Consider the following 16,884-nt stretch of genomic DNA (forward strand, 5'->3'; position numbering starts at 1 on the left):
CACAGATTTTTTATGTAGCCTGTGGATGAGGTTTTTTTTTTCCCGTAAAGTGTTTCAGACACTCAAACCACCCATATTTATGATCCTTCGTTGGCTCTTATTCCAAATAGCAACAAAAAAACAGTCTCTTCCAGCCTGTGTCTGAAACTGTAAGCTGCCTGGCTCAGGGGGCATTATGAGAATTATGTCATCATGCCGCATGTGCCGGCCTCTGATAGGCTACAGGCACTAAGCCCGAAGCCTATCAGAGGTAACGGCGGGGCAGGGAGACATCGCTAACAATAGTTGGTGGTGCACCATTGGCACTAGCTGCGACCCCTATAACTAGGACCCTGCTAAAACCCCTGCATTGAGCACCAAAGGAGCTTTCTTTTTCTATGAATATATCTACTGGCACCATCACTGGTGTTGTTGAGACAGCAAAGATGTTCTGTTGTGAAACCTTCTAGTGTTTTATATGTCTATGTGTGAAGACCTTACAGATGGCATGATAAGGAACGTAATGATACTCCCAGATTTCATCTTGGACCCAGTCCATGGAAGCTTTCTATGTTAAGGAAAATCATAGTATAAAGAAGCTAATGTCAATAAGAACAATGGCCCTCATTTATTAATTACAGCATATTCTGTGCCAATGATATTGGAGGGAATTGTGTCTAATGTATGAAAGATGTATTCATCTTAATAAACTGGGTCCATTTGGCATCACTACTTGAATTTCTTTTAATGTCTGCTTTGATCAGCCGTACGTTTGCGTCATTAATTAGCATCTTTTTTTTTAAAATCTTTACCTTTGATACAGGAGTCCAGAAGTATGTCTACATACTGAGCACACCACTGGAGGTCCATGTTGTGCTACCACTGGCTGATGTTGGCATCTTCAGCTCTCCTTGGGCAGCTGGGTACAGGCTATGAAGAGCATATTCCTTCAAAAATGTATATTGTCTGTACCCAGCCCCCTGGGGAGAGATGAAAAATGCTGGCATCGCTAGAGGACTTCTACTGTACCCCTTCGTTCTAGCAACTGGTGGTTGTCTTAGCACCTGTACCTCACCAGCCATCATTTCTGACATGTCTCTATGACATGAAAATTTGGGCAACAGAGGCCTGCAGTTCCTTGTATGTTCACCTGGGATCTTTGTGACTTGTTGAATGTGTTGTTATAGCACCCTGGAGTAATGGTTCATATTTATATAGTGTTTGGCCATTTCAGTACTGTCAGTTGACATCTACCCATGAAGGATGTTTGTGTGTTAGGAACACTCGTGCTGAGGAGAACATGACTTCATAGAGGGATCTACTCATGCCTGCTAAGATGTCTCCTAATGTAAAATGCTGTTGTCGGTGGCAGATTAAGTAGACAATAGACCTTAGCCTCTTCTAAATATTAATGGTGAAAATCTGAAGCATAAATTGACATGCTTGGGTTTAAAATCTGCATTGCATGTCAATTTCCACACAGAGCCTGTACAGATTTTTTTTATGTAGCCTGTGGATTTGGCATTTGTCATATGGATCCGGATGCAGATCCGTCTGACAAATGCATTAAAAATACCGGATCCGTCTCTCTAGTGTCATCCGGAAAAACGGGTCCGGTATACATTTTTTTTTTATTGCATTTTTAAAGGTCTGCGCATGTGCAGACCGAAAAGTCGGATACGTTTTGCCGGAATACTTGATGCCGGATCCAGCACTAATACACTTCAATGTAAATTAATGCCGGATCCGGTATTCCGGAAAGCTTTCAGTATTTTGGGCCGGAGATAAAACTGCAGCATGCTGCAGTATTTTCTCTGTCCAAAACCGTAAGTGAGACTGAACTGATGCATCCTGAATGGAATGCTCTCCATTCAGAATGCATTAGGATAAAACTGATCAGTTCTTTTCCAGTATTGAACAAAAACGCTAGTGTGAAAGTACCCTTAAACTGGTTTCCTCTGTCACTTTTCCCATTTTTGTCCATTCCCTTTCTTATTGTTGAGTCAACAGAAGCCTGCAGTTCCTTGTATATTCATCTGGGATTTCGTTTTCAGTTTTTTTGCTGCACCCTCCAGTAGACAATAGGTCATATTTACCGTATATAGTGTCAGGCCATCACTCTTTCTTTTGGATGACCGATATCTATGGTGTGGCCAAAAACATTGCTTTGTTCAGTTGAAGACTGAGTGTCCATGTGAGAATTGATGTGCACGTTGTGCCTCTGTATTATAGGTGTGAAAAAAAGTGGTTGTGCGTGGGAACGCTAAAAAAGACCAGGTAGATGGCGCCAAAAACCCTTGAATACGGATAGGGGATAAAAGTGGGTCCCTTTAATAGAAACTACGGACCCTATGATGTTAACACACTTTAAGTGTGTGCCCACAGAGTGTGTAAAATCAAATGTTTAAAATAATTGGTATCATATAAAATCACATCTGACCACATAAAAACAGATATAAATCAAAGGTATATAAAAATTTATATAAAAAATTATATATTAATGATGACTTACTTCACCTAGGAGGGTAATGTAGGATAAAGCTCAAGACACCCACACCACGCCTCCTGCGCCTGGGTCGCCTGTAGAGATGTCAGAATCGGATCGAAAACACACTCAGGAGTCTTATCCTTTTTCTTTCCTTTTATTCAAAAGCCAGGGTGGGGCAATGGACAGCTCAACGCGTTTCGGGGCCTCTGTATGGGCCCCCTTCATAAGGAGCAGATATTCAAGGGTTTTTGGCGCCATCTACCTGGTCTTTTTTAGCGTTCCCACGCACAACCACTTTTTTTCTGAACCACCTACCCTGTGGTCATCAGGGTTAGGTGGAGACCATTGGCAGCCTGCCCACCCACAATTATTAGACATCTATTCCTATTTTTGCCCTCCTTTGGCGCCCTGCAAAAGTTTTTCTCAGACCCTCAACTAGAAGGTCTGGTGATTAACCCTCTCTTTTTTCTTCTTACGCTCTGACTTATAGGTGTGAGCCAGTAAACGTGAGTTATAACTACCCACCGTCTCCTGGGACTCATTGCATCCCCAGTGTGTACCAGCCATATTTCATCCCAGGGGACAGGAAGGCCAATTTCACAAGATTCACAAGAGTGTATTCAGTCCATGAAATACACTCCATGTGTCAGAGGTATTTCCCAGACTGAACTCTGCTCCTGTGACACAGACTCACTGCATTAAAGTGATTTATAATGCTGTGAGGTCCTGCCCCAACGTCCACTGTAATGAACTGCACTGATGGCTTTATGTCAGTGCAGTTCCTTATCGCGGAGGTCTGGCAGGAACCCACAGCATTATAAATCATTATAGTGGTCTGTCACGGTAGCTGCTTTCAGCCTGGGAAATACCCCTGACAGAACGTATTTCACAGACTGAATATGATTTAGCCTAACAATTCTATCCTTTGAGTGCGAAACAGACAGGAAAACACTTAGCTATGACCATAGAGAGTATGCTGGGAAAGAAGTGTGGCACCTGTGTTACTTTGTAGTCCTGTGTGGCTAATGTACCGTATTCCCTCACATCAGTTCCCAGTGTGGTTTACAGTGTAGCTTTTCAGTGTCACGTCCAAACACTAGCATGAAGTCACATTCCAATGAAGACAGTTAAAGGGTTAAAGTGTATATTATAACGGATGTAAATATCTAGATATACTAAAATGCCCACACTGCATTTGTGTAATAATGCTATTGAAAGGGCACGAGCGCCATGGCTTAGGCTGGAGCAGTGTGTCATGGTGTATAACAGAATGTCACTTTGAGTTCTCACTGCAGGCACTCTAGTCTTCCCCTTGTTGAGATCACATGTGACAGCGCCTGCTGCAGAGAGAGAGGATCCCCAGCATTTCTTGAAGGGAAGACTTTAATAGAAACAATACCCTGCAGTAGCCATTGACCAAGAAGATATGTTAATCACCGTCTTCGATTGCTATTTTACAAAAAAAGAGCTCATAGCTTTGTAGACCAACTGTCCAAAAATCTTGTATATTTTCCAGTCTACTTCTAGTGACATATATACAGCCTTCTATTCATTTCAGTGGGAAAAAGAAGTAGCATGGCCCTATCTTGGGAATGGGAATTTGCTCTGAATCTCCCATTGAAATGAATGGGAAGTGTCAAAAATAGCTCCGTACGTGTCCGTGCGTTGTTTGCACAGTTTTTGGTGCAGATCCATTCCAAAAACCACTGTCTGCCAAAAACTACCCTTTCACAGGAGGGCACAGCATTATAATGATTTATAATGCTGTGTGTCTTACTTCTACAGAATTATACTGACATAATGCTGTCAGTATAATTCAGTAAATACAGGTCATGCAGAGACTCACAGCATTATAAATCAGTAAAATGCCATGTGCTCCTATGAAATGAGCAGTGTCCATAACGGGGAATCACACTAACACAGAGCATGATTTCCGCACAGGACACGCTCCTCTGAAACTAGCATAATGCCTTAAGATTTAGACCTGAGACTTTTATCATTTTGGCCAGTCTTAGTCTTTAAAAAAATAAAAATAAACTGACATTAAATGGGTTTTCTGAGATTTTTATACTGTTGACCTATAGGTCATCAGTATCTGATCAATGGGAGGTCTGACACCTGGGACCCCCGCCGATCAGCTGTTTGAGAAGGCACTGAAGCTCCTGGGAGCGCCGCTGCCTTCTCACAGCTTTTCTTATGCCAGTAACTCCGCATTCACTTGAATGGGGCTAAGCACGATACCAAGCACAGCCGCTATACTATATACAGTGCTGTGCTTGGTGAGCTGTGAGAAGGCTGCGGAGCTCACAGGAGCACAGGTGCCTTCTCAAAACAGCTGATCGGTGAGGGCCCCGGATGTCAAACCCACACTGATCAGATACTGATGACCTATACTATCTCAAAAAAAACTTTTAACCCCTTCCCGAACTAGCGCCATAGAACTAAGCCGGACCCCTGCTGTATGCGCCGGCATCGGTGAAAACACAGATGCCGGCGCATTAACCCTCACTATGCTGCGGTCAGTGCCCACTGAGTGGTGTGTGGAGGGAGCTCCCTCCCTTTCCCCATCGGGTCCCCGCGCTGCTGTGACGGCCGTGAGCAGTCCATGGAACCACGCCCTGGATTCCTGCTTGAGAGCAGGAGCGCACGGCATCATTGGTTGCTATGACGCCGTGCGCTCGCTGCTGCCGCTGCAATACAGTAATACACTGGTATGATCCAGCCCCCTGGCAGGAAGGCTATAAGTATATTGCAGTGTTTAATACACTTACAGCTAATGCATTACAATACAGAAAAAAAAAAAAATGTTGTGGGAAAGAAAAAGTAAAAATAAGATTTTGCATAATAAAAATAAAATAAAAGTTTAAAGTAAAAAAAAAAAAAGCGCTATTTTCCTATAATTAAGCAATAAAAAATAGGAAAAAAGAGAAAAGTATACATATTAGGTATTGCCACATCATTATCGACCGGCTCTATAAAAATATCACATGATCCACCCTGTCAGGTGAATGTAGTAAAAAACAAAACAAACAAAATATTGCATTTTTGGTCACCTTCCCTCACAAAAAGTGTAAGGGCTGTTTCACACGAGCGGATGCCGTGTGTGTCATCCGCAACGTGAATAACAGCAAGCCCCGCTCCGGATAGCAGAGACACGGAGCATTAACGTGATTGATAATGCTCCGTGCCTCTCTGTGATCTTTTTACTACAACGTTGTCACAGTGATTTTGTAGTAAAATGTTCACAGAGAGACACGGAGCATTATCAATCATGGGGCTTGGCTGTAATTTGTGAATCTTTGCAAATTTTGGGTAAATTTTTTTTTTTTTATAAATAATGGAAAAATATATTGACTCAAATTTAGCACTGTCGTGAAGTACAATGTGTCTTGAGAAAACATTCTCAGAATGGCTTGGATAAGTAAAAGTGTTTCAAAGTTGTTACCACATAAAGTGACACATGTCGGATTTGCAAAAAATGGCCTTGGCAGGAAGGTGAAAACTGCCCCGAGGTAGAAAAACTCCAGCAAATTTGTCGTGTGATTGATAAATGGTTTGTTTGCAATGTCTAGCGCCTGAGGACAGTGTTTGCAGCATTAAAGCAACTGTGAAAGGTGTTAAGGGGTTGTCCAGACAGTAAATGAGAACAAACAAATGGCTCAGAACTTCCTGGTTCCTCCCAACATACAAATGTCACCTTGCAGTCAATCATACTATGTGACGGGAAGTTAGTATAACTTTTTTTTTTTTTTTTTAAGAATTCTGAGCATTTTTCATAGGTTATTTGATGTACAGTTGCTTGCTTGTCCTGTTTAACATCATTTGTAAGCTTCCCTCCTTCTCAACCTCAATAATAGACTCCCCAACTTAATTAGAGGACATCTATTATTATACACATCTTCACACCTGACCTTGCGGTATTGCAGTGCAATGTCCTACATAATTGTCTCTCATTTTCTTATGTTAGTCTTGTACAAAGTGTGTTTGTGTGTAAGTGCCCTTAGTACAGAACAACTACAGCCTACCTCCATAGATGCTGGCCTGGTGATCAGCTATTCGCTATGTGTCTAGCTGCTGAAACCCTGTGGGAGGCCACATTATTTATCCATGTATTATTATAAGCTGCTAGTGTCTAAGACAGCCTGGGATAGGGGGAGTGGAGGATGGGAGTTGTGGCCTGGAAGGTGGTTGTTATGGTCGCTGATCACCGTGGCAATCTCCCCTCTGGCTCTTCCTAATGCCGTGCAGTGACTGGATGGTGCACCCATTTTTCCCTCGGGACACACACTGATGTTGGGGCTAGTTAGGGTGCCCTTAGTGTTAAGTGTTTAGGAAAAAAGGCCAGGTGCAATGGCCATCGAATAGTAAGTTCAGTAACCAGGCCAGTCGGTGTAAATAAATAAGTCTCTCTTTACTAAAAGGCAGAATAGGAATAGTTGTACATCCGACAATAACAAGGCACAGTTCCAGAGTAGATCACAGTGCAAATCCTTTCCCAATAGCAACATATGGACAACAGCAATGATGGACATTTTAGTACTTCTTCTCTCTGTCCCTCTAAGGCTACGTCTACACGACGACATTTGTCGCGCAACATTTTGTTGCACTAATGTAGCGCAACAATTTTTATAATGGCAGTCTATGGTGTCGCACTGCAACATGCGACATGCTGCGACTGTTACGCGACAGTCGCAGAAAATCCATTCAAGATGGATTTTTCTGCGACTGTTGCGTCGCAGTCGCAGCATGCTGCAGTGCGACACCATAGACTGCCATTATAAAAATTGTCGCGCGACATTGGTGCTACAAATGTTGCATATAGTTGTGCCCTAGTTATAAGTCGTGCGACAAATGTCGTAGTGTAGACGTAGCCTAAGGTCTCTCGGCAGAATCTTGGACTGGCAGTGAGGTTGGTTGGTAAACATTTCTGCAAATTCTCAAGATGAAAGGTACAGAATTAAGATACGATTGGCCGGACTTGCTGCACTTGCAATGTTCCCTCACATAGCAAAAAAATATTGTGGAATCGCACTCACCAGAACTCATGGTGATCCGGAATGCAGCAGCCTACCTGGAGTCCAAGATCCATCAGGGCTCCTATGTATACAATCCAATAAATGAAGGTGGAGGCAGCATGTCCGGTACAAAAAGATCCCTTTATTGGGAGCCGCTCAAGTGAACAAACGTGCAGAGGGTAGTTACGTTTCGGCTGACTCACAGCCTTTATCAAACACAATGTGTATTCTAAAAGATCATGTTTAAATACCATAAAACACGCCCACTCTCACAGGAGAGGCCAATCACCCAGTCAGTGAAGTGCTGATGTCATCATAAGTGAATGCAGATACGCTCATAAGTAGTGTCATAATATGTGCCTACTCTGGGCATATGATCATCTCCGAGTCACCTGATCACCAGCGTCTCTGCCCATGTGACCATAGCGTCACCCAGACTCCTCCCGAACCTCCTCCAACATGCGCACCGTTGCTAGGGACGCCAGTGGATCAATCCGCCCTCCTCCCCGCAGTTGATGCGACGAACCCACAACAGCGCGTCAGGGATCTCGGCAGAAGGGCAATCACCCTAACAGTAAGGTAACCTCAGTGCAATCTCATGCCATCTGCCGCTCACCTCACCCATGTGAAATAGTAAAAAACAAAAATCTATTAAAATCACTATACAGATAGCAGATTCAGATCAGAGGTCACTCGGACCATTTACACATTTCCCACATAGAAGTCTAGGTTCATCCCAAAGGGCTGGAGTGCTCTCATCTCAAAAATCCATTTGAGCTCTTTTTTGCGTAGGATCCGCTCCTTGTCTCCCCCACGTCTCATTTGGCCAACCGAAAGGGCTACCTATGATAGATGAATTTGATAGCTTCCCTATGATGGCATATAAGAGAGGTGCCAACCTACGCGATAAGCTGGTAAAGACCGAGGTTGGGGATCCCCGTGGGGACGGACAGAGGTATCTGGCACCAAGGAAGTTGGGATGTTTTCCCTGCCTTGGTTGTTGCAACTGCGGCAACATGGTGAAGGGAGATACCTTTGCCCATCCCTACAGTGGCAAGACCTATAAGAGCAACAATTATTTTACATGCAGATCACGGGACGTGATATACATGATCACGTGCCCTTGTGGCCTCATCTATATAGGTGAGACCACAATGGAAGCCCGGGAGCGCATGAACTCTCATAAGAGTAACATCAGAAGGGCCCAGATTGACAAACCTGTGGCGAAACATTTCTTGGAACGTGGACACTCGGTCAACCAACTCAGGTTTCGAATTATTGATTCGGTTGGCCAAATGAGACGTGGGGGAGACAAGGAGCGGATCCTACGCAAAAAAAGCTCAAATGGATTTTTGAGATGAGAGCACTCCAGCCATTTGGGATGAACCTAGACTTCTATGTGGGAAATGTGTAAATGGTCCGAGTGACCTCTGATCTGAATCTGCTATCTGTATAGTGATTTTAATAGATTTTTGTTTTTTACTATTTCACATGCACTTTAATTTCCAGCCCACACTGCGTCATGCTGCACTGGATTTTAGTGTGGCTCGTTCCTGCTTGGATCCCTGACGTAGGCGTGTGGAGCCTGACATGCGCGTCGGTGATGTGGGCGGAGTTAGGCCCCGGGTGCGTCCCTGACAACACAGGGCTGGCTGGACTGAGAGGGGGCGGAGCCGTGATGTCACTCTGGTCGTGGATTCGGCTGGTGGCCTGGAGGCTTGGCGACTCCGCCCCCCCCGGACGGTCCCCGAATTTGCCGGACGACACGGGTGAGGTGAGCGGCAGATGGCATGAGATTGCACTGAGGTTACCTTACTGTTAGGGTGATTGCCCTTCTGCCGAGATCCCTGACGCGCTGTTGTGGGTTCGTCGCATCCACTGCGGGGAGCAGGGCGAATTGATCCACTGGCGTCCCTAGCAACGGTGCACATGTTGGAGGAGGTTCGGGAGGAGTCTGGGTGACGCTATGATCACATGGGCGGAGACGCTGGTGATGAGGTGACTCGGAGATGGTCATGCGTCGACATGACCCCGCCTCCCCGGACATGCGCGCTGGTTGCTGGAGGACGCTCGAGAAGATGTGCGCCATGAAGGTATGTGTGGAGTTGGATCATATGCCCAGAGTGGGCGCATATTATGACACTACTTATGAGCGTATCTGCATTCACTTATGATGACATCAGCACTTCACTGACTGGGTGATTGGCCTCTCCTGTGAGAGTGGGCGTGTTTTATGGTATTTAAACATGATCTTTTAGAATACACATTGTGTTTGATAAAGGCTGTGAGTCAGCCGAAACGTAACTACCCTCTGCACGTTTGTTCACTTGAGCGGCTCCCAATAAAGGGATCTTTTTGTACCGGACATGCTGCCTCCACCTTCATTTATTGGATCCCTCACATAGCAGTAAGGTCTCTCTGCCATAAAGATGCACGCTACCTTGCGGACTGACTACAATGCATAGCCTTGTAGATCCTGGATTTTGTACAAGGCCATGCATTAGAGTCAGTCAGCAAGGTAGTTTGACTGACAGCACCTCTCTATAGCAGATGCTTCCTTTGTTGTAGATTGTCTCAGAGACAGGTTCTCTGGGCTCAGGCCTAGCTCTGAGGAGTTTACACATGTAGGTCCTCTCTCTTCGTCAGCTAAGCACAGAACCAACTAGCTAACAGGGGGCAGACCCAGGTCCATCTTCTGGAATCCTAAGGCTACCTGCACGTGGTGCGGAATAAACAGTTTTTTTCCATGCAGATTTTCGTGTGGAAGAGCCGCATCATAATACATTACCAGCAAAGTGAATGAGGTTAGATAAATCTCGTACACTTTGCTTTTTTTTTCTGTGCGGAAATTCACTTTTCATGCATATTCAGAAAATCACAGATTTTTAATTGGGCAATTTTTTGTGCAGATTTCACTCTTTGAAATTCTGCTGCAAAACCTCATCAAAACATGTTAGTAATGCATGCTGATTTTGGTGCGGATTTGGTGCAGAAGTGCACAGAAATCCCCATGACAACCATTAAGAAAGTTGGTTTCACAACCCACACCTGTGTGCAGGTAGTCTGAGGATGAGCCAAGGCTTTAATCCTTAGCTGTCCTTACAGTGCTATTAGATATACAAATGCAATAAAACAGAAGATTTTACTTAAATGACATTTAAGTAATATGTGGTTAAACCATGTGTGTACCACTTTTTGCAGCAGCTCTCTACTCTGACAAATCCAATACCACTTCTATATTTCCTGACTGGGCAGATGAACAGGGGTTGACCTCCTGTGTCAATGTTGTCCATTTTTCAAACTTCTGAAAAGTATTTACCATTTCCAGCCATATTGACTTTTTTATAAGCTCTCATTGGACCTTGTCAACTGGTCACCCAAAGGGTCCCTTCCATTCGCCCATCTCTGGCAGTCACTAATTGTTACAGAACCCTCATACATCTCAGTGTGCATGATTAACCACCTCACATCCGCCCATAGGATATAAACGTCCTATGGGTGGATGTATAACACTGAATGGACGTCTGGAACGTCCATTCAGAGATTGCAGCTGCAGAGCGGGTTGCCCGCTGTTAGTGACAGCAGGGCAACCCTTAGAGAAGAAAAGCCATTTTTTGTCACCTTACATCACAAGGTGCAATAGCAAGCGATCAAAAAGGCGTATGCCCCCAAAAATAGTACCAATCTAACAGTCACCTCATCCCACAAAAAATGAGCCCCTAGCTAAGACAATCGCCCAAAACTATGGCTCTCAAAATATGGAGACACTAAAATATAATTTTTTTTGTTTCAAAAATGCTGTTATTGTGTAAAACTTAAGTAAATAAAAAAGTATACATATTATGTATCGCCGCGTCAGTAAGAACCTGCTCTATAAAAATATCACATGACCTAACCTCTCATGTGAACACAGTAAAAAAAAAAAAACTGTGTCAAAAAAGCCATTTTTTTGTCACCTTACATCACAGAAAGTTTAATAGGAAGCGATCAAAAAGTCATATGCACCCCAAAATAGTACCAATCAACCTGTCATCTCATACTGAAAAAAAACGAGCCTTTATATAAGACAATTTCCCAAAAAACAAAAATGTGAAGTCATATTTGGTATTGTCGCGTCCGTAACAACCTGCTCTTTAAAAATAGCACAAAACCTGTCAGATGAACATTGTAAATAACAAAAAATAAAAACGGTGCCAAAACAGTTATTTTTTGTTACCTTGCCTCACAAAAAGTCTAATATAGAGCAACCAAAAATCATATGTACCCTAAAATAGTACCAACAAAACTGCCACCTTATCCCGTAGTTTCCAAAATGGGGTCACTTTTTGGGAGTTTCTACTCTAGGGGTGCATCAGGGGGGGCTTCAAATAGAACATGGTGTCAAAAAACCAGTCAAGCAAAATCTGCCTTCCAAAAACCATATAGTGTTCCTTTCCTTCTGCGGCTTGCCGTGTGCCCATACAGCAGTTTATGACCATGTAAGGGGTGTTTCTGTAAACTACAGAATCAGGGCAATAACTATTTCGTTTTTTGTTTGTCTGTTAACCCTTGCTTTGTCAGAGGAAAAAAATTATTAAAATGGAAAATCTGCCAAAAAAGTGAAATTCTGAAATTTCATCTCCATTTTCCATTAATTCTTGTGGAACACCTAAAGAATGAACGTTTGTAAAATCAGTTTTAAATACCTTGAGGGATGTAGTTTCTAAAATGGGGTCATTTTTGGGTGATTTCTATTATGTAAGGCTCACAAAGTGACTTCAGACCCGAACTGGTCTTTAAAAAGTGGGTTTTGGAAATTTTCTGAAAAATTTCAGGATTTACTTCTAAGGGTACTTTCACACTTGCGTTTTTCTTTTCCGGCATAGAGTTCTGTCACAGGGGCTCTATACCGGAAAAGAACTGATCAGTTTTATCCCCATGCATTCTGAATGGAGAGTAATCCGTTCAGTTTGCATCAGGATGTCTTCAGTTCAGTCGTTTTGACTGATCAGGCAAAAGAGAAAACCGTAGCATGCTACGGTTTTCTCTCCGGTGAAAAAAACGGAAGACTTGCCTGAATGCCGGATCCAGCATTTTTTTCCCATAGGAATGTATTAGCGCCAGAATACCGGAATGCTGGATCCGTCGTTCCGGCATGCGCAGATCGGTAAAAATGAGAAAAATTTACAAGACGGATCAGTCGGTCCGCATGACAAGCGGAGAGACGGATCCGTCCTTGCAATGCATTTGTGAGACGGATCCGCATCCGGATCCGTCTCACAAATGCTTTCAGTCAGTGGCAGATCGGCGGATCCGGCTGCCAGTTCCGACGACGGAACTGCCGCCGGATCACACTGCCGCAAGTGTGAAAGTAGCCTAAGCCTTCTAACGTCGTCGTCCCCCCCCCCCCAAAAAAAAATGACATTCACAAAATGATCCAAACATGAAGTAGACATGTGGGGAATGTAAAGTAATAACAATTTTTGGAGGTATTACTATCTATTATAAAAGTAGAGAAATTGACATTTGGAAATTTGCGAATTTTTTCAATTTTTTGGTAAATTTGGTATTTCTTTATAATTTAAAATGAAATTTTTTGACTCAATTTTACCACTGTCATGAAGTACAATATGTGACGAGAAAGCATTCTCAGAGTGGCCTGGATAAGTAAAAGCGTTTTAAAGTTATCACCACATAAAGTGACACATGTCAAATTTGCAAATAATGTCAGAAAGGGGGAAATGGGCCAGATGTGAAGTGGTTGAATCGAAGTGTCAAAAATTGACGGGGGAGATTTATCTTTAGCAATCTAAAGGGAAAAAAAAGTTTTTACTAGGGGTGCACCGAAATGAAAATTCTGGTCCGAAACCGAAACCGAAAATTCAGGATACCCCTTGACCGAAACCGAAACTGCCTTTTTGCCCAAATACTTTTAAAAGACCCCCCACCCCATAACAGTGCCATCCACAGACCCCCCCACCTCATAACAGTGCCATCCACAGACCCCCCCACCTCATAACAGTGCCATCCACAGACCCCCACCCACCCCATAACAGTGCCATCCACAGACCCCCACCCACCCCATAACAGTGTCATCCACAGACCCCTCCACCTCATAACAGTGCCATCCACAGACCCCCACCCACCCCATAACAGTGCCATCCACAGACCCCCACCCCATAACAGTGCCATCCACAGACCCCCACCCCATAACAGTGCCAACCACAGCCCCCCCCCCCCATTGTACAATTAATAGAAAATAGCGGGGAGGGACTGGGAGGAGGAGCTGGGGGCCGGCCTACTTTCTGAATGAAGGAGGCGGCGCAGGCATGTGACGTCAGTCGTGACGCTGCCGCTCGTCTGCCCGGCCGGCCAGCATTAAGATGACAGCCCTGTGAGTAGGATGTGGCTGTATTGAATGTAATACTGCAGAGGGGGCCTCATGAATAGAATGCTTATTAATTGTACAACATTTTATAACTACTGGAGCTGGGGGCCGGAGAACAGTGAACGCACCGGCCCCCAGCTCCTCCTCCAAGTCCCTCCCCGCTATTTCCGGCCGATATGTAAAAATATCGGCAGAAACAGACTAGGTGCATTTTCGGCCGATATTTTCGGCCGCCGAAATTTCGGTGCACCCCTAGTTTTTACCCATATTAAACAATCAGTTTGTTGCTCTCATTTTCCAAAAGGGTCTGAAGATCTGGAACCTAACTGATCATAATGAGTAACTCCTCCACTTGTGCTAGTTTTCCTAAATCTCTCCCACCCTGTTTATTTGTGTCCCTGACCAAATGTGTAGTTGTCCATCAGGGACGTATCAATCAGGCCAGATCCTTCATCTTGATATTTGGGAATCCTGAGATCATGGTGATGTCAGTTAGGGAGAAAGTAGGTACAGTAGGTTCTCCACCTATCTGCTCTTAAAGAGGACCTTTCACTCATATACAAACTAAAAACTAACTATACCTGTGGGCAGAGCGGCGCCCAGGGGTCCCCCTGCACTTACTAGTATGCCTGGGCGCCGCTCCGTTCGCCCGGTATAGGCTCCGGTGTCTCAGCTCCGTCTGTTGTATTGGACTGATTTTTTGTAGGAGGCGTGTCCCTTGCTGCAGTGCTGGCCAATCGCAGCACACAGCTCATAGCCAGGCTATGAGCTGTGTGCTGCGATTGGCCAGCACTGCAGCAAGGGACACGCCTCCTACAAAAAATCAGTCCAATACAACAGACGGAGCTGAGACACCGGAGCCTATACCGGGCGAACGGAGCGGCGCCCAGGCATACTAGTAAGTGCAGGGGGACCCCTGGGCGCTGCTCTGCCCACAGATAGAGTTAGTTTTTAGTTTGTATACGAGTAAAAGGTCCTCTTTAACTTATTATAGCTTGTGGAATAACTCAATGAAAAGAGATGTAAGATGAGAATATCAGTTTTGTACACTTCATGAAATTTAGTTAAATATGCTTTAGTCAAATTATTAATTTAATTGTTTCTGCCCATTATTCTCCTCTGGTCTTTAATCTTGAAAACGTCTCCCAAAATAAAATCCGGCACTCACACGGTGTGCTGGTTATTAGCTATTCTGCCTTTGCCTTTTCATTCTTACAAGCTGCTGTGATTGGCCCCAACCCCCAGTCAGATGCTGGCACTGCACAATTTCCCTGCTTCTGAATGCACGAATGGAAGCAGCTAGCTCTACGTCCATGTATACGCTGTATCTAGAGCATATGTCGCTAAACAGAGCTGAAAGGAGAAATAACTAAGGTCATTTCATCAGTCAGCAATGACGGGGCTCTCCATCAGAAATGAGCATCTCCTCACTAGCCCAAATGTGTTACGCTGCTGTCATTAGGGTGGAAGCACTACCGCGTAAATAGATTGATCCTGCGAGTCAATGGATGCTTTACCAAGGTGGAATCCAGGGAGCTGGTTGCTGGATTGAGTGGCCTGTTTAAGCCATGCGTGGATATGCAACATTTGCTTTTCAGGATGAGAGGTGGCCCTTCTGTAAGACCATTTGCGGCTGCAGTGAGGAGGAAATTTCAAAGCACGCAGGCTGCAGCAGATTGAGCCAAAATGGAATAAGCGACATTGCTTGAAACCTCTTATGTGGACCCTGTTTGGGAAGGTGACATTGATTCTGGGCAAATCCCTCTGCTTGTCTTTCGTTGTAAATATCTGGTTTGGATCAGTGTGGAGAGGGTTAAAAAAAACTGCACCATAGTGAGGAGGCAGCATCTGCACGTGGAATAATAATAACCGCAGCCTTTCCCTGTTCCTGTTTTTACACCTAGTTTACAAGATGCAGGAATTGGCTTCATCCTAGTCATCGACCGAAGACAGGACAAATGGGCATCTGTAAAAGCATCAATACTGAGGATTGCAGTAAGTCTCTTTTTTTTTTTTTTAGCAGAAAAACATCTACATCACTGTCCTATTTGCAGGGAAACCTACGAAATCTATGCTCCAGGTCAATCTGAATGTATGCCTAATTTGGCTGACGTTATACATTGCGTATCATATGGTGTCTTCATTCTCTGGTAGTACAGGCCTGCAGTGCCGTAATTATAGCCATGTGAGCTCCAGTTCACGTAAAATAAAAATGACTATTCCACTCGCAAATAAAAATGACTATTCCACTAAGGCCTCTTTCACACTACCGTTTTTTGTTTGCTTTTTTGCGAGCCGTTTTTTGCGTTCCGTATATGGTCCGTATACGGGACCATTCATTTCAACGGTTCCACAAAAAAAAGGAATGTACTCCGTATGCATTGCGTTTCCGTATTTCTGTTTTTCTGTTCCGTTGAAAGATAGAACATGTCCTATTATTGCCCGCAAATCGCGTTCCGTGGCTCCATTCAAGTCAATGGGTCCGCAAGAAAAATGGAACACATACGGAAATGCATCTGTATGTCTTCCGTATCCATTCTGTTTTTTCTGAACCATCTATTGAAAATGTTAAGCCCAGCCCAATTTTTTCTATGTAATTACTGTATACTGTATATGCCATACAGAAAAACGGAACGGAAACACAACGGAAACAAAAAAAACGGAACAACGGATCCGTGAAAAACGGACCGCAAAACACTGAAATAGCCATACGGTAGTGTGAAAGAGGCCTAATTCTACATTTTTGGTTATCTTGACCGTGACTTAAAAAAACTAATGGTTAGAAGATACAGCAGTTCTTGAAATTAGATGGAATACAAGGTCCACACTGGCTTAATTGAGGCATAAATAATAACAGTAAAGTAAGAACTACATTCATTATTCAATATTCTCATTTTTGTTAATATTATAGTACATGCTAAAATATTTATTGCTAGTACCTTCCCATGCTGTAAAAAACAAACAATTCTGAGGCCTACATAATTGTGATCCATGTGCCTATCACTGATGATCTGTAGTAGGTCTGTGCTAGAATA

At 43.9% G+C, this 16,884-nt stretch overlaps 1 protein-coding gene across 8 annotated transcripts in view; it reads left to right on the forward strand.

Annotated features, from left to right (window-relative positions):
* Nucleotides 1–16,884, forward strand: part of MCF2L (MCF.2 cell line derived transforming sequence like) — a 315,580-nt gene that overhangs the window by 236,950 nt on the left and 61,746 nt on the right. For all 8 annotated transcript variants that reach the window (XM_044284023.1, XM_044284027.1, XM_044284026.1 and 5 more), the window contains one exon: nt 15,754–15,844. In XM_044284023.1, the coding sequence (XP_044139958.1) occupies nt 15,754–15,844 (91 nt within the window). The remainder of the gene's footprint in view (nt 1–15,753; nt 15,845–16,884) is intronic.

The sequence above is a fragment of the Bufo gargarizans genome, chromosome 3 (genome assembly GCF_014858855.1).
Source record: "Bufo gargarizans isolate SCDJY-AF-19 chromosome 3, ASM1485885v1, whole genome shotgun sequence".
Lineage (NCBI taxonomy): Eukaryota > Metazoa > Chordata > Amphibia > Anura > Bufonidae > Bufo > Bufo gargarizans.